This window comes from Atta cephalotes (assembly GCF_000143395.1).
Source record: "Atta cephalotes unplaced genomic scaffold scaffold00058, whole genome shotgun sequence".
In the NCBI taxonomy this organism is placed as follows: Eukaryota; Metazoa; Arthropoda; class Insecta; order Hymenoptera; family Formicidae; genus Atta; species Atta cephalotes.
The window spans coordinates 451,000-474,003 of NW_012130122.1; the positions used below are offsets into that span (position 1 = coordinate 451,000).

Below are 23,004 nucleotides of genomic sequence, written 5' to 3' on the forward strand. Positions count from 1 at the left end.
ATTATATATATATATATATATATACGTATTAATAAGTAATAAAACCGAGGGATGTTTTCATTCCTCGATTCGCCAAACGGACGTAATGACAACGTTAGCATTAGTACACGAGACAAGTCGAAAAAATTTCTTTATATACACACAGTTTAGATCAATAAATGAAATTTCTTCTTTTTTAAAAGTCGACGCTTTCTCTGTTCCCGACTGCTCTGTTTATTAGACCATTCAATACATATATACATGTTCAATGTTTTACATCTTATATAGGTGAGAATCGATTTAACTGATAAAACGCATCAACTATACACGCAAGCGTGAAGAAATGCGTGTTGCCAAGGTGCAGGACAAAACCCGTATCCTACGTGTAATATAAGTGTACATCGGAAACAATTTTCTCTTATATTGGCTATACATATTTTATTATACTACTTTACACATATGTATACGTCCCGCGATTAGACCTTAACTGAACTGGAAGTGATAAAAATTAAGGTATTAAATAGGAATATGTACAATTTATAATGGGGTATTTTCCAGCAAAGATAATACACTGTGCTGAGTCATGTACAATATTTTTTTAAACGGATGGAATTCTAATCTTAGTTTCTGACAATACCATCACAATTTTTTTTATAGATTTTTATTTTTGTTAATAATATTTACGTGTTAATATAATAATAAAAACCAATACATCAGCTAATATAAATGTGATATTTCATATGAAATAATTTCTTTTTAATAAAAAAAAGAAAGAAAAAAAAATTTAAAGAAAAATTTAAAAAATATTTATATTAAAAATAGACTTATTATATGTTAAAGCGATATTGGAGTGATGGGAACTACTGACATTTATAAGGAATTTTTTCAAATTGATTGTAAAGAGAATTAAAAATCTTTTTACGGAATTGAAGTAGACTACATAAAATAAAGAGAAACGTGAGGCAGACAATTTTTATAAAAATGAAAAAAGGTAGAAGTTACATTTTTTTTCAGTTCTGGCCTGACTATAAAAATTTTACAGCTATATGGACAAAATAAAATCGCTTCACATTTTGAACTATGTGATCGAACAGCACTCAATTTATAGAATTAAAAGCTTAGAGAAAAAGATTTTTCTCTGTACTGCAATTTACACAATGCGCGCGATGTAGTCTAATATAGTAAATTATGAACTACACAAGTGAGTGGTTAAGATTTGATAAAACTCATAATGATGCTATCTTTTGCGTGAAAATAGGATATAATATGCTTACTCGCAAAAAAATATAGGCTTTTATTTATATATTTTTTTGATAGGCATATTATTTTCAATTATATTACACTTTTACGCAGAAAACGATATTCATGATAGAAATAGACAAATTTTTAATCATTGAAAGAACAGGAAATCATTTTAAGATTCGTATTGGTAGCGTCCCCCTGACGTTTATCCTATGTATTTTCACTTCAAATGATTTTTCGTTATCTAAAAGCAGAGTATAAAATAATAATATACTCATTTGCAAAAAATATTAATGTAACAACACAGTGACCTACAAGATATAAGTCACTGTGGAATATATTTTTTTTGTAAATGAGCATATTATTATTTGTGAATGAATGTATCATTACTCTGTCCTCACGGCGAAGACAAGCCAAAGGATTGTTAAATCTTCAGCATGGAAAGATTATGAAAAACGATTTCAAGAGGAGATACGTAGAATGAACTTGAGATCCCACTAATATGAGTCGACCGCTTTTACGCGGAACCATATCTCATTCTGACATATGTGATGATACAAGATAATACTATGTTCAACACGAAATATTTTAATTGTAACACAATGTAATGTTGCACTGCTCGATACTATGTAAACATTTAAGTACAAAGCGTGCAAAATGTTTCAGTTATCAACATTTCAAGAATTATATATTTTTTGCAGGTGAATATATAATAGGTGAATATATAAGGTCTGTTCGTGTTGCTTGTATTTTTTGCACTTCGCTTTCTCTCTCTTCACGTCCGAATGTATATTTATTTTCTTTCAAGTGCAAAATTTTGGGAGATTTCAAGCAACGCAAACAAACTTAATGTTATTAATTGTAATAATGTGACAGTATGACATGTGTTTAACCTGTTGGAAAACACCCATAAATTAACATTTTGGCTGCCATATCATACGTATTTTCTTGTGAATTATGACGCTTACGTAATGACTATTCTTCATTTAATTTGTATTCGTTATTCACTCTGTAAATAATGTGACAGTCAAAATCATAGGACATTTGTATCATAATAGGAAACAGGATACTGTATTCTCTGGAGAATAAAAATTGCGAGGCGTTAGGAAAGAAATATAGATGGGTGTTGGACCCGTTGGGACGGATGTTCTAAAAATTTTGATGGAATGCAAAATATAGGAACTTTGAAATTAGAGAAAAGAGATATATATAAACGAACATAATTACAGGATAACCTTAAATTAATTAAATTAGCCGCTTTCCGCATCGCATGCAAGAAAGAGGAAATTCAGGGCAATTATATAAGAAATATCTTACCTTATGTCTGTGAGAATACTGTTTGAGTCTACCATTTTCCTTCTGTTACATCATGCTACACACGATTAATTGTAAAATTAAATTCGCTCCTCGGAGTCTTAGTTACATATTTTTTTGGTAGTTTTTACGCTACTAAAACGGTGAAGGATTCCTAAACCTTAAAAGTGATTCTAACATTGAGAATTAACATTTTAAGTTATTAATATATAATACAAGCAGTGACAACTATAACATTATTACTGCAAGTATTTCGCTGTTTAAACTCTGATGATTATATTAACGTGTTCGTGATATATCCAATTTTACGATTTTAACGGGCTTTGAATATACATTTTCAAATCTGTGTCAACAATTATAAATCGATTGGATCTTCGAAACAATAGCTGTTCGCGCCACTTTAAACATTCAATGCAAAAACAATGATTTCTCGTGTTATCGCGAGAACAGATCAACACGATTATATTACCATCAACATATAGAAATACAAAATACAGTGTTCGATAAGCTCAAAAATAATCTACGAGTACAAATTTACTATAATTAATTATATTCGCGATCAGAGATCGAAATGACTTACAATTACTCCGACTCGCGATGACCACCGATCGTTTTCAGAGTAATTACAAAACAGATTTGGGATTCTTAAATATGCTACGCGGATCTGTAACTCAGTTTAGAAGTGAAAACTCGTCGACTGTCGTCTCGTCGTTTAATCTCATAAATAACCACACATACTAGATTAATGCTAAGCGTACCGGAAGTCTGGCCTAATAGGATTTATGTCCCATTTATGCATCCTATTTATGCATCCTCTACTCTTTTCGTCTCTCTTTTAATGAGGATTTCTGGCCGGAATGGGCGGCCCACCGGTGGTTCTTGCAGGAACGGGTGGTGGAGCGTTCGATGGGGGTAGACTCGGTGGTGGATGCTGCGGAGGCGGCGGAGCTTGTCTATGCGGCAATGGAGGAGGTACCGAGCTGGGCGGTGGTCTACTCAATGGTTCCTGAGGACCATCCATACGTGGTAAAGGCGGCGGTGGTCGATTTGGTACGGGATAGCTGGGCGATCCATCAAGTATTTCTTCGTATATGGCCGAATCCGGCGAAAGTCTTTCGTCTTGTCGATTATCCTCCATCGTATCCGCAACCGATGGCGTCACCGGACACGCGAATTGATTGGGAATCACGCTGAAGACACCCGCTCGTGGTATTTGCTTTCGCTCGTGAGCGGGACTCTTCGGTGGCTGGGAAGGTCGGCCTGGTGGTGCTGGTCTCGGGGGTGGGATTACACCATTTGGGCTACCTCTGCTGGGAGACGGCCGCTCAGCAATCTCTAATTGTTCCAATCGTTGCATGGGACTTCTCAATGGCGAATCCGCCGTAAACTGAGCGATTGTAGTATTACTGCAGATTTCGATTTCCTTTTCGATCTGCTGTACCCAGTCAGGTGATTTTAGCGACAATTTTAACGTTTGACCGCATACCTGTGTCATGCCCTTCTTCGCCGCAGCCAGGGCGCACTGGCCATCCCTGAATGTTACCCAGATAGTCTCGCCGACATAACGTACTAGAATTGCCTCGCCGATGTGAGATAGGTCTTGTATTAGGGCGAACATAAGATTATTATCGAACACGCTATCCATATCTTCGATATCTTCCACTGCTTTGACTATTATCGTACCATCGGGAGGACCCAGATCTTGTATCACTTCTTTGAACACGCACTCACGCTTCTCGGGATCGACACAGTGCACGTCTATATCAATCGTGGCAATTACTGGTCGATGATCACTTTGCTTCAATTCCGCCCTGCCATAATAAACCAACTTTCCTGGATTCCAATCTGTAGGCGAGTCTGAAATGTACATTTAAACTGATACAGAAATACAATCATATTTACATGTATACTTTATATAGAATTATATAAGATTATATTTACATGTATACTTTATATAGGATTAAAAATAATCATATGACAGAAAAAACCAACCAATATCAGGTATTTGCTTCCTGCGCTTCCAAAGAATTCTGTCTGTCCATGCAGGTTGACGACACTTCTCGCTGGTGTCGTAATCGTCCGAGAACAAATCATATTTGTACGTAGGAGCGAAAGTAATGGGTCCTTCCTGGAAGTTCTTAAAGACGTTGCTCTGTTCTTGTTGAACCTTGAAATTAAAGATTCATAAAAGATATATTGTTAGCAATTAAACTTTCAATATTATAAAAATACAAACGATAAAATGTATTCATTTTTTCTTCATTTTTTCTGATTCATTAATAAATAAAAAAAATGTAAATTTCTAATCAATAATATGACATAATACCCTCAATTGATCATATTGCAGTATCTGATCCAATTCACTTTGCTTAATCAATTCCTTCATCTCATCCTTGTCCATGTCGACTCTATAGTTAAAATCACCACACCAAAATACGTAATCGTGAGTGTTCAGCGTTCTACCCATAGGAAATGTTATCTTCCTTGTGATTTCGGCATAGTCAGCGTTACGTTCGTTCACCTGAGACTGGCCAGCGGCGAAATGCGCGCACACGAAACAAAAGGACGTGGAGTATAAGACGCATCTAATTGCTGCAGCGCCTTTGTTTCCGGTAGCGCCTCCCAATCCCGTTTTCACGCAATCCACTGCCACGTCGCGCAGATACGGTGCGTGTACAGGTCGTATGAATAGATAGAGGCAGACGCCTACCAGCTGCTGATATGTCACGAGAACGTATTCTGTGTCCTTGCATAGCACTTTTTGCAGTTCCTCGGCCCAAGCCTTGGCGTTATCCGAACTGGCGGCCATAATATTACTGGCATTTAAATCGACGATCTCTTCGAATCCTATTGCGAATATATCTACAGGAACATTGTCTTCCTGTTGTAGGGATACCAAGACTAAAAAGTGATACAAAGATTATGGATTATAAAAAGAAATATCTTTCACGATATATGTATATAGTCATTACAAAATATTTCCATCTATTTTATATATACTTTATAATTCAGTATTTTTAGAAGGAAGATACTTACATGAAGATCTGTTTGGTCCATCGAATAACCAATCGGCCAGGGATACATCCTTATAAACTACACTTCTAAAATGCCTGCCTCCGTTAACGTTGTAAGTACCGATGCTCACTCTGAGGTTCATTGTATTCACATATTCGTTATAGCGTTTGCACATTTCTCGCAAGAGATTCGGTGCGGCATGTAACATGTTGGATGGCAACAATAAACGTGCTCTATCAGCTAGTTCTGTATTTAATGTTGAACCTAATAATAGGATATCGATCGCTTCCTGTTTGTTGGAATCCAATAAATTATTTTGTATCGTTCTAGCTGCCGATCTCGCGCCGTCCATCAGCTTAGAACTGCCCTGGATGGCACCAGTACCCGCGTATATCTTGCTGACCTCGTTACCATTGTTAATCCACATCTGACGAAATACTTCCTCAAATCTCGAAACCATCTGCTGCTTCTCCATCAATTTCAACAAACCCATCTGTTTGGCAAGCATCTCAAGCGCGAAGAATGTTTGCACGCAGTTTGTTCTATCCAAACAGTCCAGACAATTTGTTCTGATGGTGCCGGTCTGTTCAAGAATTACAGTGTTACCGACAGCATAAAACAGCGAAAACGATTCCAGGTATTTTTCGACCTTTGCCTTTAGCTTCGACAGATTTTTCATGTTTCCACCGCGACACTCCTGATGATAATCAAACAGGATGTGCGGCACGTCTTTGTGCTCCGACATATTGTGATGGGTTTGAAACAATTGACTCAACATTGCTTCCCCTTCTTTATTGCCGATCAAACTGGAGCCAAGAAGATTAACGATGATTTGCTGACCGTAACGCTTTTTAATCATATCTAAATGTCTGTCAAAGGCGGGCGCGGAAGTCTCGAAGCCGCGTGATATCTTCACTTTGTGGGAACCGACTTGTACACCAGGTTGTTCCCAGAACAGTGGTACTGAACCTCTTGTCTGAACATAAGACGTCACTTCGTTGTCTATATAGATCACCTGTTCTGTTTCCACGAAATTCGCCACGTGTCCGTCATCATTAGTTCCTCTAACATTAAATCTAGACAAAAGATCATGTTTTTATACAGAAGTTTAATAATATTTTTAACAGAAGTTTTTAATAGAAATCTTCAACAGAAGTTTTAACAGAAGTCTAATAATGATATACCGTAGTTTAATCAGGTCATATATTTCAATAAACTTTTATTTTACAACGCATATATGTGATATGGATTAGTCATATATATAATATATGTTATATGAATTGTGAGATATACTTCTTATCAAACACTGTGAATGCAATTCTTGATATTACGAGAAAAAATGTCTATTGGTGTTTGTTAATCTTTTTTTACTAAACTTCTTGCACTGTTTATCTTTTCTCTTTTCTCTTTTATCTTTTCTCTTTTTTTCATCAAATACAATAGAAAGAAAAGCTATACTTTTCCATTAAAGAGAGAAAAATATTTTACCTAGTGCCAGCACGTTCGCAACTTAATCTAGACATGAGCACCGCTCGAGCTTGTCTGTGTCCAACATAGACGGTTCTAATCTCTACACTGCCACACATTGCTTTCAATAACCATTGACTCGTATCTACGCCGTATCTTAATAGATGAATGTGCAACATTCGATTCCTAATTGACGAGATTATATATTATTATTTTTTGGTCCGATAGATCTCTTTCACAAGTAATGATACATAATTTTTAATTTTGTTTGAACCTTGATTTTCTATTATAAAAGTTCATATTGCAAAGGTCTTACAAAACTGTATACTAACCAGAAGAACCTATTATCCGTAGTTGTAGATTTGCATCTTCTCTGAGCGCTCAACGTAATATCGAGTGACTTCTGTCCAGCAGACCAAGAGAAATAAAACGTTCCAGAATTCAGAACCTTTCTGACTTCAGACACACGATCCTCCATTCCTTGACTGTAGAACAGAGGTACAAAACTCGACTGCGTTATTCGAAAGACTTCTGATTCACCGATCTTTCCAACGGAAAAACATCCGGTAACCAAAACGAGGTATAATAGAGTGTTTTCGCCTGCATTCAGCTGTAGAACGCCCAGACATCCGTACGCGTCCAACAATTTAGTATATTTCGGTTTTAGAAACTCGTGCTCCTCGGCGGCTGTAATTGACGCATATTCTTCAGTTGGTAAATTATACTCTCAAAAATATTTCATCATATTGGTGAATATTAACATCAGATTTCAAATCCACATCACCCAAGGAAAACATTAAACCAAGAGAAAATTAAAATAGAACTTTTGCTTACAAAAAATAATGACTTTTGCTTACAAAATTTGACTATTTATTGTGTTAAGAATCAAAATAAAATCATTTTGATTTTTGCTGACTTTTGTATATTTCTTGGGATAATGATATTAACATCATGGGTTTTATATCCATACTATGTCAGTATTGATAGTTATAATATATAATAAAAATTACATAGACATCACATAGTGTTAAATCTACATCTATATTTTAGAATGTAACAATATAAATGCTATTGTCGCATACAACTGTTATATGTTCTAAAAGACAATTGAACATGAAAATTAGAACAGGCTTTTCAATATCCTATACAGACCTCCAAGGAACATCTTGAAGATGTTCAGAGAACATCTTACCGTTCTAAGGGTATTCTCTAAAGGATAAGGATTAAGGATGTCTCTTGGAAAGTGCTCTATGGACTTATACACAAGAAAATGCACAGCAATGAGTTATGATTTATGGTTCAAAATCACAATTGTGATGCAAGATCAAGAAGATACAGAGTGAAATGAGCTCCAATTCATATTTTAGTGACAGTGTGCAGCTGTTACATTAATGTGGTTACCTTTAAACAATATCTTACTTGCACGACTGTCTTCTCGCAAATGAAACATGTCTGCTTGATTTCAAATGTAGGAAGTGTAGGAAGATGCGGGATAAGATGAACAGGTTGGCCATGCATGGCCTTGCCGGTGTTGCATCCGCGAGTAGATAATCTTTCCGCTTGGCTTGGCCAATTACTTACAAAGGACTGCGATCGCCTGCGATTCGAAGAGCAGCGTCTCCTTGCGGCCCCGCTGTTCGAGTATGACCGAGTGCGGTTTGGGAGAATCTAGCTTTTCGTAGATGCGGAGACTTTTGCCCATCGCCATTGTTGCGCGGTCGTGTTTCTCTGGTTGCGATAGCAATACGGCGACGAGGATGATGCTCTATGCCGCGACAGATTACGTCTATCACAACACGTCGCACCGCGACAATCGGATACCGAAACAATGTTCTTACCGTGACTGGCGCGGCGACTGAAATCACTGCTGTCAACCACTTAACTGTCGCCGTCATCGATGATGCACCAACGAAGATCCGCCAGCTTTATACGGCAGATCGCGTAGTGGAAAATTCGTTCGACGCCCTCTCAAGAGATTCTACAAGATCGCATCGTGATTAATTCCTGGTGAAAATTTTTCTCATAATTTTTATACGAATTGGAACATTTTTCAAAAATATTCAGAAATATTTGGAAAGTTTACATCTTCCCTCAGAATTTTTCATACAATTCTGAAATATTCTGAAATTTGTCAGTTTATAATTTTTAAAAAAATATTTTTAAATTTTTTAGATTTTATAACATTTCATCAGAAATTGTACTTACAAAAAGTCTTGGAAACTTTATTTCATAATTAATATATATGAAAAATTCTGAGAAAAGATGTAGATTTTTTGAGAAATATTCCAATTTGTATAAAAAATGTGAGAAAGTTATAAAATTATATAGAAATTCTAAAAAATTATATAGAGATTCTGAAAAATTATAAGAAAAATTCTGAGAAAAATTTTCACCAGGGATATCCAAAAGAAATTAACAATGTTGCTTTGGAGTTGAATCTATCAAAATAATAAGTAAAAGGAGTATATGGATGTTTTTTGCGCAATTAAATAATTAAATTTTATTTTGTTAAATATAAATAAATCTGTCAATGATAGATTTGATAGATCTGATTCTAAATCTATTAATTTAACTGCTAATTATTAAACAGAATATGAAGAAATATATGCGATATTTATACATATAATATTTCTGATAGAAATTTTTCTCATAATTTTTACGAATTAAAACACTTTTTAAAAATACCAACTGATGAGAAAATCTACGGCCGGTATAAATTATTGAGTCAGTATTTCGTAGTTTATTTTTATTTGTTTTTATTCTTTGCTTTTTAAAAACACTGAATATATTCTGAAAATCATCAGAAAGAATTATATTTTCTGTCAACAAATGTATAGTAAAGAGCAAAAAATGCTCCGAATCGTGGAGTACGATTATACTTATACCGAGTTCTTCTTTCTGCAAGTCTCGTTGTGTCTTCTTCTTCAGCAACTGTTCGATAAAACGAGATAGAGAGTTTCGGTGCAAGTGTAGTTCAACTTCATATATGATCTGACTAGATTTTTTTATTACAGTACAGTAGTAGAGAACAGTTTGTGTGATTTCTTGATTTAATGAATTTTCCTTTTTTTCTGTTACGTTTTCGAAAATTTATGATAAATTAAGTTAGGAAATTCAGATTACAAGATGTTTATAACGACGAAAAGAGGATTTCGAAAATTTATGGTAACTATTTACTTATCATACAATCGTACACACACATATATATATATATATATATATATATATATATATATATATTTGTTATTGTTTAATTTTAAACGTTTCCATCTATTTCCTCTTTTTATTATATACATTACAGATAAGCCGTGGAGGACTGGTATTAACACAGCGATTAGCTAGGTAGTAATTTTTTGTTTTCATATATTTTTAGTAGAGAGTCATCATATAGTATTATATTTCCTTATTTTTAGACTCTGAAATTTACATTGTTATCATTGTAAAATTATCACTGTAAAATTATCTGCTTTATAATTAAAATGCGTTCCTTGATATTCAAAACGCTTGAATATCATTTATTTTTATTTAATATTCAATAAATAAGGATGAAATGATTCCAAGAGTATTGTAAGTAGAACGCAGCTCGCTCATAATTTGAATAACAATTCGAATAAAATAAAGACAGTTCAAAATTTAAGTGCAGATATTTAATTAAAGAAATGAATATCAATTATATGTCTTTGTTTCACAGGAGTACTGCCGTTTTATACGATACCACTGAATATCAATTTATGCAGATGAGCAAAGTTCCAACATTACATTTTCAAGCATCCTTACCTCGTTTACCGGTACCAAAACTTGAAGACTCGTGCAGGAGATATCTGAATGCGCAGAAACCTCTATTGAATCAGAAGGAATTGCAGAACACGTCGTCCTGCGTCTCAAAATTCCTTGCCAGTGAGGGACAGAATTTACAAAAGTTGTTATTCCAACAGAATGCAGAGAATTCACACACTAGTTACATCAGTGAACCATGGTTTGATATGTATTTACAAGATCGCAAACCTTTGCCGATCAATTATAATCCTTTCTTAGTTTACGTACCAGAATCTGATCCGAAATATGATGCGCAATTAGTAAAAGCGACAAACATTGTCGTATCATCGTTGAGATTTTTAAAATCGTTCAAGAATAACATTCTAGAGCCAGAGATATTTCATATGAAACCTGAAAAATCAGACACTCCATTATTCCGCAACGTTACAAGATTGATCCCATCTCGCTTTAGTTGGTATGGCGCTTATCTATTTAAGGTATGAATAGATTAGAAATAGCGAAATGATTATGCCAAATACTCTAAGATAAATTGATAGAAAAATAGAAATTGTAAAAATTGTAAAAAAATTCATAACAAAATTCTTTATCATAGGCTTTTCCACTAGATATGTCCCAATACAAGAATCTGTTCAATACTACTAGAATACCGGAGTTAGGAAAAGATAGAATCTTTTATGATCCTTCAGCCAAGCATTTGGTTGTATTGAGGAAGGATCATTTTTACGCATTCGACGTTTTGGATGCAAATGACTCCATTCGTAGTCCTAAAGAGATAGCTGCGTGCCTAAAAATCATTTTGGAAGATGATAGACCAGCAAATAAATATCCCGTAGGCGTTCTTACAACGTCAGAAAGGAATCAATGGGCACGGGCACGCTCACATTTAGTTGAAACAGGGAATCGAAAAATTCTTCAGAAAATCGATTCGGCTGTATTCGTAATGATTTTAGATGACGAAATTATTGGTACCAACTATAACAAGCTTATTAAAACATATTTACACACAGATGGTACAAACAGATGGTTTGACAAGTCGTTTTCCTTTATTGTTTCCAAGGATGGCTATAGTGGAATCAACTTTGAGCATTCATGGGGCGATGGTGTCGCGGTACTCAGATACTTCCAAGTGAGCAATATATTATTTCAGCTTCAAGCATATTAAGCATCGTTAATTTAATTACCTTAAACATTTGAGAACCAAAAATGTAAAGATCTTTATCATCTTGTAGGATGTGAAAGCCGATATATCGAAAAAACCAAGATTTCATCCTAATGAAGTAGATGATCTTTCTAAAGAAAACGTAAACGTAGAGAGACTACAATTCTCTCTAGATGCGAAAAGCAAAGGTATCATCGATCAGCAAAAAGCAGATTATCAAGCATGGGTGAATCGATTGTGCATCGATTTTATGCTTAATGAAGAGTTTGGTAAGGATCAGTATAAGAAGCTTGGAGTAAGTCCAGATGCCATGATGCAGTTGGCATTTCAGTTGGCATTGTATATTCTAAAAGGCAAATCGGTACCAACTTATGAATCTTGCAGCACAGCTGCATATAAACACGGCAGAACAGAAACCATCAGACCTTGTACACTAGAGACTAAAGCGATCTGTGTCGCTATGACTCAGAAACAAATCGAGCTTTCTAAATCAGAACTAAAAAAGATGATATTTGAATGTAATAAAACTCACAATATGCTTACGAAAGAGGCTATAATGGGTAATTAATTTGATCATTATTAACAGATTTATAAAAAGAATGTATATAGATTTAATAAAATACTTTACAGGTCAGGGATTTGATAGGCATCTATTCGCTTTGAGAAAAATTTCAGAGAAATCGGGTTTCACTAAGCCAGTTATTTTTCAAGATTCCGCTTACGATGCTTTAAATCATAATATATTGTCTACATCTACTTTATCAAGCCCAGACATAATAGTTGGTGGGTTTGGACCAGTGGTATCTGACGGCTATGGAATTGGGTAAGATATTTGTGTTACGTTGCTATTAACACTGAAAATGATATAATTAGTACTTTGTTGTATCTTTGGATGATTTTTTAAACAGAACTAATACGTATTTGTTTAGATATATGATCCAAGATAAACGTTTGGGTTCAACCGTGACAAGTTATGAAGGCAGTCATAACGCCAGTCATTATGTGCAAGCGCTAAAACATGCATTCAAGAGCATCCATGATGTGTTACATACATAAGACAAACATTTGGTTATGTAATTTGCTATATACATACATTATAGTTACATCTTTATTTGGATGTATCTTCATCGAGATCATTGAGTTATTATCTAATATTGTACATTATAAGAGAATGTTTATAATTTGTTGTATTAGAGATAGGCACAAGTTATCTTTGGAATCTTAAAGAGAAAGCAATGATGATGAATATTACCTCTGATATTAGCTCGAAAACTTTTATACAATTATTAAATAAATATTTTTAATATTTTTGGAGGGATTGATAACTCATGTTAATTTTTATAATCAACTATTTTCCCACTAATTAGCTAACGAATACATATAATTAGAATATAGAGAATAATTATAGTACTTTGTATTACATACTTTACTTACATTGACAAGAAAATATGTACATTAACTTATGCAAAAGTGAGCGCTATAACGCACTCAAAATGTTTAACAAAATTTATGTTGCTTTCTAACATCGATAAAAATTATAGCCTATTATAACATTTTATCTTAGCCACTTTTATGTTTCAAAAGAAGTAGAATGATGCGTCCAACAATATAACAGACAATATTCACAATTATAGACATAGAAAGGATGTTAAATTATGTCACTTAGAATTATATGAATATAATTACAGACATGCAATATACCAAATTCGCATTGGTATCTGGAAAATTTTTCTGATCTCACAATGATTTTATAGATATATATAGTCATTTCTCTAGAATCTCTTTTACTGATGACTAAATGTGGAATGGAACATTGTGATCCTGATAATACTTATTCTTTTATAATTTATGATAGCTTATCGCCCATTTTCACTTTAGATGTCTGAAACAAAAATATGTAAATATGTGCATTGAGGTTATTTACAGTCTTGAATATTTCCAATTGTATTCGTAATATGTTCATATGAACTACATCAACTTACCATATAAATACCAACAATTAAACCAAAGAGTCCAATAGCAGAACCAAAAATCTCGACTATAAGAATTTTTACGAAAAGGGCAGAGTTAGCCGCATCGGCGAGAGCTGCACCAGAACCAACAATTCCGACCGCTATGCCGCAGAAAAGATTGACGAGGCCAACAGCTAAACCAGCACCAAACATTAAGTATCCAGACAACCAGTTCTGACTTCTGATTTCTTCATTTTTGTAAGCTTCTGCGTAAGTAAATTTGTCAAGCATTCCAGATAGAACAATGGCAGTGATCAAGCCGTAGATAGCCACAGCCTCGCAGAATATCACAGAAATCAAATTCTTTGTCTTGATTCTAGGTGCTTTCACACCACCGCCGACGATAGACACTCCTGTCGTATGGATACCTCTAAAAAGACAAATAAATGACTTATGTAATACAAATTTGAGTGATTCCACTCAAAATTCTAATATTTGTCTCTATTAATATAGATTAAATTTAATCCTGGTTCAACTTATTCTTCATCTTTTTCTAATTCTAGAATTGGAAAAAGATGAAAAATAAATTTTTTTTAAGTGAGATTAAAAGATAATCTACATTGTTAGAAACAAGTATAAATCTAACTTACAGTGCAGCACCTACTACAGACAAAGCTACTGATAGACCTATACCCAATGTGCACCACATATATGGAGAAGTATTCGTCAAAAACCTAAATGAAAATCAAACACTTTGTTTAGGATCTTTTTGCGCCAATAATTCAATAAGATGAGAAATCACTGACATAAAATAAACATGTGAACTTACCATCCAACGCTAACCTGCTCTCCTTTGCCAGTAAATACATAATACAAAACTGCAACATATATATTATATACTATATAAATACATAATACAAACATATAAATATATAAACACAAAATATATTATATCAAAGAAATGTATATATATCTTTTATGCAATTCGAAGAATTTATTCAGTAAAATAAATGCATTTCACGAGATTGTTAACAATCATATTATATATAAATATTTCGGCAAAATATCGAATACACAAGAAACTCTAACGTGTTATATTACTATAATATAAATATAAAACATACCCAAAATAAGGATCGTCGCCGAGGCGGTGATCGCGAATGTGTTACCCAGGATATATCTCATCGTTACAACAATAAGCTTTGTCGTACGAATAAAGTAATATATGTAATTCCGCGGTCTTCAAGCACAGTCGACACTCCGGGGAAAAGCCAAGATAGCCCGGTAGTCTTTTCGTTTTTTATCTAACAAATCCTAGATTCTCACATTGAAAGACTCAGGAAAAGATCACGCACACCCGTCGCTGTCATGTGACAACTGCTCGTAGTCTAGTAACCGCTAGAGATTTTTTCTGCGGCGGGAGTGAGAAACCATAGTGAAAATTCGATAATCTTGCTTCACCTATATTGCACCTTTTTGGCACTCTTTGCACTCAAAACGGAAGGACATATATGTTGTCGTTGAAAAGAGAAGGAGCAAAGATATCACCTGAGTGCAGAAGGAGCAAAATAAACGAACGTAATTAATACACGTTTTAATGGAAATTTGATAAAAAACCAATTAATTTAAATCGACGATTAAGACAACTCACTTAAATTCAACAATTGCACACTTAATTGCAATATTTTCAAATGAAAATATTAATTTTTTAATTGAGAAAAAGTTAGAGACAGCTCGTATAATTAGAAATTTGGTGTAATTAGTCGGCTGAATTACTTATTAACTTTTAGGTGATACCATTTTATTGATGTGAATAAAATTTTTTAAAATAAAAAATAAAATTAGAGATGAATTATATATACAATTATATAGAATTATATGTATAGCTATAGAAAATATTTTGTTTTAAATATTTAAATCAGCATTTAAATTATACACGTATATTATGAATATATCATTCATTATTCTTTATCTAATTTTTTCCACATATTAAATAACAAAAAATTCTATTTCTATTTAATATTAATAAAATTACAAGTATTACCTAAGATAAGTTTAATTACACGATCGTCTACTTTAATAATAATTGAAATAAAGCTTCCAATTTAAATTTACTTATTAATAAAAATTATATTTTGATATTGCGAAATAATTGCAAAAAAAATTGCAACCATATATATATATAAATAATCTATATCGATTACGTTTCTATTTTTATCAAAAGTCGTTGTAATTGTTGTTATTATGATAATATACATTATAAAAATGAGAGATTAGAGACATTATTTATTATCTCTATTATTGTTCCAACAATCATCAATTTGCACGTTTTTATCGACGCGCGAAGAAGCGAGATTGATTTTATATAAATGGAATCATCGGGCGCATTTCGTAAGAGGAGACGAATACATCGCCTAATTTTAGAATCCGTCGCATTCACATTCGTTTGTGCAACGAGGAAGTAGAACCCACGGATGTTTCATATTAAACACACAATCGATCAGTTTCAATAATAATTAGCGGGAATGTCTCTGACGAAACAAGGGTAAGCAGTTCTTTTCGATCCCGGGCTACCAAGATAGAGAAAATCCATCAACGTCTAAATCTGGTCTCTCATTTGAAGCTACTTGTTATAAAACCGGGTCGGTTCTCCGTCTAATGACAAATTCTGCGAACGAATGTTCGCTTCCGTGACCCTACAGACTCTCGTCGCTCATACTCTATTTCTGTCTGCGATTAAATTTACAGTGTGTTAAATTTAGATAAATGATGGAAACACGTTTGTGGCTCGCGACTTGTTTGTGATAAAATTGGAATCGCCGACACACGTTCGACTGATCCGCATATTTTCAGACACGTCAACTTTATACACTACTATTACATTAACTCACACAAACGCGTTCGCAATGAATGAAATTTAAAATATTTAATGTATAGAGAAACTGCAAGATCTCCTATGTTTTTAGATAACAAGTTTTTCCAATAGATAACGAGTGCACTTCATTTTATACGATGCGCATAATACATCAATTTGAATATTAAATCTCTGAGGATTATTATTTTCGTTGTATTTCATTCTCAGAATTGAACTCTAGCTTCTGCAAAGACAATTGTTTTTTCGGATCGAATGATATAAATGGATTGTTATCTTTTTTGTTTTCGTTTTAATACATTATCTCCACAGTGTCGATTGTTTAAAATAAATTAAGAATTTACATTTATTGCATTGTAAAAAAGTCTCATTTTTAAAAATATTTTTTAAATATTTTTTAGTGGAGTATTAAAAACTATTTTGATCGTTCTGTTTTGTTTCAGAAACATTTTGCTTGACGAATTTCGTCGTGTTGTGCACGACACTGTCTCGCAAGAGGAATCACTAACGACTCAATTTGCGAGACTATCCGCGTCGAGTGATAGACAAGGAATGGTCAGGATGCTTATGGAAATGTCCTATGTGGCAAACTTGAAACCGGGCGACTCTTATGAGGGTAAGAATAACGCGCAGGCCGCGCAACTGTACGAGAAGTCGATTAGGGCAGCAATAGAGTCCAGGGATGAGCACGCAGAGATTAGAACCTGTAATATTCTCACGCAAGCACTGTTTGCGGCCAGTGCAAACGGTAGAGTGTTTCTAGATGCGATCTGCGAGCGCGCTAGGCGCTTCTACAGTCTGCGCGTTTATGCGAGTTGTCTGCAAGACTGCGAGTGCATGCTGGCACTTCCTGCGAGTTTCTATGACGACTCTGCGGAGAATGTTAAATACTTCGTGCAGTGTAGAAAGGAATGCCTTCAATTAGAGCGAGAATGTTTCCGAAAATTGGAAGCCTTGTCCTCTAAGAAACGCGGCACCCGTAGAAGGATGTCCTCTTCCTCTTCTTCCTCCTCTTTCCATTCTTCTTCCAGCGGCACGTTGCCCACCATTGATGGCAAATCGCATAGCTGTCTCGCGAGCTGCCCGGACAGCGTTGAGTTGCAGGTCGATGAGGCCAGGGGTCGACACCTCGTGGCTACAAGAGACATCAGACCGGGAACTGTACTCATTGTCGATCGGCCGTTTTCCTTTAGCACGGACGCATCGGCTCTCGACAGGAATTGTTTGCATTGCCATGCCACACTTAAACTAGAAGACAGCGTTAGAGTCCCATGCCGCAATTGTCAAACAGTTAGTAAAGCGCATGATTTATATTCGCGCATGCTACGCGCCATGTATATAGCGCCAGATGTAATTATCCATACTTTCGCCTATTAGAATTCCATATTTATTTCTTTTTCTTTTCGTGTCTTCCTGCAATTTGTACGCCACAGATTTTTCGATATAAATCTTGTCTCGCGTTCTCCAGGTGGCTTTTTGCACAGAAGTGTGCCGCAAGGAATCGTGGGAGATGTATCACCAATATGAGTGTTCGGTATTTAATTATTTCTTCAAAAATTCGTTGAACAACGAACGACAACAATCGTCTTATCTCCTGTTAGCTTATCGCACAACGATTATACAAGCGCTATCATTACGGAACAGAACAGAAACGACGTGCGTTTTGAATCCTGATTTCCTACGATATCATGCTAATGGTAAAGATGATAGCAAGGAGTGCGCGGACTTGGGATCAAAAAGGATATACAGTCCTCTCGATTATCGAACGGTGTTTCAACTAGAGACTCATTGCGCTGATGTGGAACCTCACGTAAATCTTATTCGTACTGTTGAGGCGATTTTTCTTACAAAATGTTTGATCTTGGTACTGAACAAACTAGACGTCGTTTGCACAATGGAAACATTCATTGTATTAGCTGTCGCTATGTTGCACCATTTGCAGGCGATTAATTGTAATGCATATGAAATTATCGAGAATGTCCACGATGAGACAACGCACGTCTGGGAGCCTAGGAATATCGGTGCTGCGATTTATAGCACGGTCAGTCTCGTGAACCACAGCTGTTATCCCAACATAGTTCGCCATTCTTATCCGAACGGTAAGCGATCAAATCAGCGAACAAACTGTACAAATTTACGAAGACAACAGAGAGATGAACTAAGTTTTAATAATTCTCATTTTACAGGAATAGTCGTGGTTAGAGCTCTGCGCTTCATCGGCAAAGGATGCGAGATATTCGATTGTTATGGACCTCATTTTCTCAGCGAGAGCAAATTGAACAGACGTGATTTTTTGTGGAAGAAATATCGATTCCTATGCGGATGCGATGCCTGCAAACAGAACTGGAAATTTCCGCTACCAGAAATAATGAATTATAAGTGCGCAGCGTGTTCGGAACCGATAAATCTCTCGATAACGAATCAGCGGTGTGCCAAATGCGAGAAAATTGTTGATTTAAAGAGAATCGAGAAGCAACTTTGTAAATCGATTCAAAAGAGACTGAGTGCTATCGCGAAAATGTATCAGGGAAATTATAAAGACGCGATGCCTCTGTTATTCGAGCACGCGGACTTTGTCAACAAACACTTAACTAAACCGAACATCGAAGATATCAAAACAGAACAATGTATCGTCCAGTGTTACAATTCTCTTGGCTCTATTTCCGTCTAATATTCTCTTAGTTGGTTTATAACAATTATTTAAAGTACTGAAACAATTACTTCAACGTTTATTCTACAATTCTGTAAAAAACGCGACATAATCCATTAAGAATAGATACATCCAGTTTTTTTCTGGAAAAAATTGGAAAAAAATTGTGCAATCAGAAAAACTAGAAAATACACGAAACAATAATTTTCAATTGCGTTAACAGTCTCGTTAACAGTTTCTGAGATAATGCAAGGTTAGACTAAGTAATTAAGAAGCATATAATTCTCATAAAATGCGTGATACAAAACAAATTATTCAAGAGTTAATTGATTTTCGTACGATATATATAGGTCAGCATATGCATCTAACGCTGAGTAAAAGAGCGAATCTGAATTATAGTTCTTGTAAATCAAATAATAAGACGGTTGTGCATATTAAGTACGATGTTATGTTTCTTTTATGTTCATACTATAAAACTGGGTAACATAACATATTAAGACCATTGCTTTTCAATAGCGATACCTTACTTGCGTGAGAAAGACAAGAATTATATACAATGATTCATCATATACATTGGTACAGTACATCCAGTTGATTAAAACACAGAGATGCAATACCTAAATTCAACTAGAATCCGGATGTAAAGGTTTAGGCATTCAATTACCACATGTGTGTTTCTCTAATTTCACTAATGATGTGACCTGCTTGAGTCAATGCCTGTAAAATTAGAGTAATTGTTAGAGATCAATTATTATAAAGAAATGTATTTAACTTTTTATGTCAAATAAAAATACCTTAAGCATGTCTGCTGTTTCTTTACGTCTAACAGCAATGTGTTCACTTTCAATCAACAAGGCCTCAGCCTGATCTGATTTGTACAAATGTGTGACAAGTTCACTTTGTAAATTATCTTTCACATAGTTGACTAGGAAATGCATAACAGCCTTTGGTACACTATCTTGAATAGACTTTCGTACAATATAAAAGTATGATCTTATGAGTCTTTCTACAAACAAAAAAAAATTAAAATTAAAGTTAATATAAAGTCTGTTAATATAAAGTCTGTTTACAATTGCGTAAGCGTAAGTAGTTGTCAAGAATTCATCAATCACAGCTGAACACGAGAAGAATATTCGATTGTGTTTGGACAATTCTTACAATTACAATCACTTAGAACTATATTTATGCAAGTGTGGAATAAACGTAATGATATCCAATATGACATATTTCTTTACCGATAATATCACAATCTCGTTGCTCACGATCACTAAGTTTTCGGGATGTCTGTATTGGTACTGCAGGGAGTAGATTTACTGGCTTCTGTTGCGGGGATGCTTTCTGTAGTTCGATCACTGGATTCATGCTCGGATTTGGAGAGTTACTGTTTTCACGCATCCTGATCGGAGAACCATCCGCAGAACTCGTTGACTCCGTTCTTCCCTGAAGTAGTAAGTTACTTAGCAGCCAGTGATTTTGCTGTCCTTGCTGTTCCTTAGTCTGATCAGAAACAGAGTTCATCTCATCTTGATTATTGACTGATTTTACAATCTGTTACAAATATATTTTACTATTAATAGCAAACACAGCGTAAAAAAGTTGAAATGGATAAAATAACGAATAAATTGACGAACATATAAATGTTGCTAATCACATTTAAATTTTATCCTTGAAACACAGTAACTTTCTCAATAAGTTATGCACAAAAGAAATTAGTAATAAATTTCAATAAGAACGTTAAATAGAGATTATTTACCGTATCATTGGTGATTATAGTACTAGATGCTGAAGTTAATCGTTTATTGTGCTTCAGGTGATCTACATCGGCATCCTTCAATAAAGATGACACAAATGCTGCATCTTTATGAAAGTCGGGATGTTTAGTGTTAATGTACGCTAATTCTATGGCAACCAAGTTCTCTACCTTTTTTAAAAAAATTAAATCATTGTATGATTATAAGGAACGAATTATGAATATATAAAGAGAATGGATATTTTAGTTTACCATTGAATTGGTAGGCGGGAGCCGTCTACGTAGCAATTGTGTAACAACATCGACGATACGCTCATGCAATTTAGAGAAACGCAGCATTTCCTGCTGCACCTCAGTGCCACAATGCTGTATTATACTTTGCATTTCTTCGTGTACAAGTTCCACGCATCGTAACGAAGGATCCTCCAATTTTCGTATTTGCCGTTTAACTAGAAGTTCAAAGGAGACTTCTGGCACAAAGAGAGCTGGTCTCGGACCAGTTGCGTTGCGAATAGCGGTCAATATGTCGACTTTACTGAGGTCTGCCAGTGGATTAATCGAATCAAGCGTTTTACCAAACGTCTCGTGAAATATATAGCAAATGCGAGCACCGCCGCACAGTTCAGTGGTTTCTATGTTCCTCGCAGTTCCCTCTATCGTAGCGCAATAGCTGTTTGCAAATTTCGTGATGATCTGTAGCAGGGTTTGGCTTTTGTCTTCGACATCTCCGCCATAAGAATTAAGTAGAGTTTGATATTGCGCTACCATTGTGTTCACTCTGTTCTGTTTTAAAAAAACACAAGTTCTACCAAATTATGCTTATTTTAGTAGATTCTAGCTACATCTCTCTCGTAATTCAATTCTATTATTAATATTATTACCTTCAACTCTGGTAAACAATCCCTAATATGTTGCATAAGCAAACGATTAAGAGTTTTTGCTAAGTATGGAGTGCCATTTCTGTTAGCCAACGTTGGATATTTACGTTGCAAGAATGTGGCTTCATCCTTCAACGCTTCCTGAATGCTTTTGTTGTTCATTATGTCTTGCTGAGAACGATTAACTACACCTATAATACCCAGTTTAACTGGGATAACCCTACCACATAGAATATCTATGGCATCAGTCCCTTAAAAAAAAAGATGTATTTAATAATTGTTATTATAATCAATCCTGTGCTTTTTGATAAATTTGAAGAGAGAATGTAAAGACATCAAGAAGGATGAAAAAGTAAATTTACCAGCATCCATGAGATCTAATTTTGTAACAACTGCCAGCGTTCGTCTGCCATCTGGATCAACATCTTTGCTGAGCTTCAAACTCTCACTTGTAGCCATGTCAGTATTGGCAGTGACAACTGCTAAAATTATAGAGTTAGGACTGCATATATACTTTAATACAAGCTCACGTATCTGAGACTCGATGTCCTCTGGCTGATCGCCTACTGGCACTTTTGTGATACCAGGTAGATCTATAAGTGTCAGATTAACGACAAAAGTTGAGTATATTTTAAGATTAATTGGTTCTGGACAAATCCCTTTGTTTGCTCCAGCCATTCTGTCAGTTTCTGCTTCAATCTCTGCACGAATATCGTCGAAATCTTTGTAGATCTTGTTCTTTGTATGCAGAAACATTCCCCATTCTTCCAAGTCCAGAGTGCCATTTTCTGCGCTTCGGTGTTCTCGATCATCTTTGGGTGTATATACAAGTTGTAATATTAATGGACGTCTTGTGACAATACCAGTCCCTCGTGGTAGAAAAGAACGGCCCACCAAGCTTTCTATTACAGACGACTTTCCTGAACTCTGAAAAATTCAATATTTGATA

General features: G+C 34.9%; 5 protein-coding genes across 5 annotated transcripts in view; 2 read left to right on the forward strand and 3 right to left on the reverse strand.

Moving 5' to 3' along the window:
* Positions 1 to 3,370: 3,370 nt before the first annotated feature.
* On the reverse strand, positions 3,371 to 8,725 carry LOC105623463 (synaptojanin-1). The gene is made up of 7 exons (XM_012204856.1): positions 8,599 to 8,725; positions 7,350 to 7,704; positions 7,039 to 7,203; positions 5,572 to 6,626; positions 4,862 to 5,436; positions 4,528 to 4,702; positions 3,371 to 4,392 (listed from the first exon to the last, which is right to left on the reverse strand). The coding sequence occupies exons 1-7, from the start codon at positions 8,723 to 8,725 to the stop codon at positions 3,371 to 3,373; spliced, it is 3,474 nt and encodes a 1,157-aa protein (XP_012060246.1).
* Positions 8,726 to 10,143: 1,418 nt separating this feature from the next.
* LOC105623464 (carnitine O-palmitoyltransferase 2, mitochondrial) lies at positions 10,144 to 13,278 on the forward strand. The gene is made up of 7 exons (XM_012204857.1): positions 10,144 to 10,182; positions 10,319 to 10,359; positions 10,709 to 11,270; positions 11,387 to 11,920; positions 12,024 to 12,513; positions 12,584 to 12,776; positions 12,883 to 13,278. The coding sequence occupies exons 1-7, from the start codon at positions 10,144 to 10,146 to the stop codon at positions 13,007 to 13,009; spliced, it is 1,986 nt and encodes a 661-aa protein (XP_012060247.1). The 3' UTR covers positions 13,010 to 13,278.
* Positions 13,279 to 13,579: 301 nt separating this feature from the next.
* On the reverse strand, positions 13,580 to 15,090 carry LOC105623465 (V-type proton ATPase 21 kDa proteolipid subunit-like). Its single transcript, XM_012204858.1, has 5 exons — positions 15,030 to 15,090; positions 14,735 to 14,783; positions 14,556 to 14,639; positions 13,936 to 14,335; positions 13,580 to 13,835 (listed from the first exon to the last, which is right to left on the reverse strand). Exons 1-5 carry the CDS (start codon positions 15,088 to 15,090, stop codon positions 13,800 to 13,802), a joined length of 630 nt encoding a protein of 209 aa, XP_012060248.1. The 3' UTR covers positions 13,580 to 13,799.
* A 1,340-nt stretch (positions 15,091 to 16,430) lies between these two features.
* On the forward strand, positions 16,431 to 19,448 carry LOC105623466 (SET and MYND domain-containing protein 4-like). Its single transcript, XM_012204859.1, has 4 exons — positions 16,431 to 16,450; positions 17,221 to 18,067; positions 18,246 to 18,876; positions 18,964 to 19,448. Exons 1-4 carry the CDS (start codon positions 16,431 to 16,433, stop codon positions 19,446 to 19,448), a joined length of 1,983 nt encoding a protein of 660 aa, XP_012060249.1.
* A 418-nt stretch (positions 19,449 to 19,866) lies between these two features.
* Positions 19,867 to 23,004, reverse strand: part of LOC105623467 (dynamin-1-like protein) — a 4,578-nt gene continuing 1,440 nt past the window's right edge. The window contains exons 2-8 of the mRNA XM_012204860.1: positions 22,418 to 22,982; positions 22,059 to 22,306; positions 21,430 to 21,960; positions 21,181 to 21,348; positions 20,663 to 20,975; positions 20,222 to 20,433; positions 19,867 to 20,144 (exon numbers count right to left, since the gene is read on the reverse strand). Of these exons, the coding sequence (XP_012060250.1) occupies positions 20,088 to 20,144; positions 20,222 to 20,433; positions 20,663 to 20,975; positions 21,181 to 21,348; positions 21,430 to 21,960; positions 22,059 to 22,306; positions 22,418 to 22,982 (2,094 nt within the window). The 3' untranslated portion in view covers positions 19,867 to 20,087. The remainder of the gene's footprint in view (positions 20,145 to 20,221; positions 20,434 to 20,662; positions 20,976 to 21,180; positions 21,349 to 21,429; positions 21,961 to 22,058; positions 22,307 to 22,417; positions 22,983 to 23,004) is intronic.

What these genes read in the sequence shown, in the direction of transcription:
- LOC105623463 (XM_012204856.1), bottom strand. Translation starts at nt 8,725, where the DNA reads ATGGCGATGGGCAAAAGTCTCCGCATCTACGAAAAGCTAGATTCTCCC. An exon ending in TGCGAACGTGCTGGCACTAG is followed by an intron (nt 6,627 to 7,038) that starts GTAAAATATTTT and finishes TCTTTTGTCTAG; the next exon opens with ATTTAATGTTAGAGGAACTA. An exon ending in TGGACCAAACAGATCTTCAT is followed by an intron (nt 5,437 to 5,571) that starts GTAAGTATCTTC and finishes ATCACTTTTTAG; the next exon opens with TCTTGGTATCCCTACAACAG.
- LOC105623464 (XM_012204857.1), top strand. Translation starts at nt 10,144, where the DNA reads ATGTTTATAACGACGAAAAGAGGATTTCGAAAATTTATG. An exon ending in GAGGATTTCGAAAATTTATG is followed by an intron (nt 10,183 to 10,318) that starts GTAACTATTTAC and finishes TATACATTACAG; the next exon opens with ATAAGCCGTGGAGGACTGGT. An exon ending in TTAACACAGCGATTAGCTAG is followed by an intron (nt 10,360 to 10,708) that starts GTAGTAATTTTT and finishes TTTGTTTCACAG; the next exon opens with GAGTACTGCCGTTTTATACG.
- LOC105623465 (XM_012204858.1), bottom strand. Translation starts at nt 15,090, where the DNA reads ATGAGATATATCCTGGGTAACACATTCGCGATCACCGCCTCGGCGACG. An exon ending in GGCGACGATCCTTATTTTGG is followed by an intron (nt 14,784 to 15,029) that starts GTATGTTTTATA and finishes TATATGTTGCAG; the next exon opens with TTTTGTATTATGTATTTACT. An exon ending in GAGCAGGTTAGCGTTGGATG is followed by an intron (nt 14,640 to 14,734) that starts GTAAGTTCACAT and finishes ATTTTCATTTAG; the next exon opens with GTTTTTGACGAATACTTCTC.
- LOC105623466 (XM_012204859.1), top strand. Translation starts at nt 16,431, where the DNA reads ATGTCTCTGACGAAACAAGG. An exon ending in CATGCCGCAATTGTCAAACA is followed by an intron (nt 18,068 to 18,245) that starts GTTAGTAAAGCG and finishes CGCGTTCTCCAG; the next exon opens with GTGGCTTTTTGCACAGAAGT. An exon ending in TCGCCATTCTTATCCGAACG is followed by an intron (nt 18,877 to 18,963) that starts GTAAGCGATCAA and finishes CTCATTTTACAG; the next exon opens with GAATAGTCGTGGTTAGAGCT.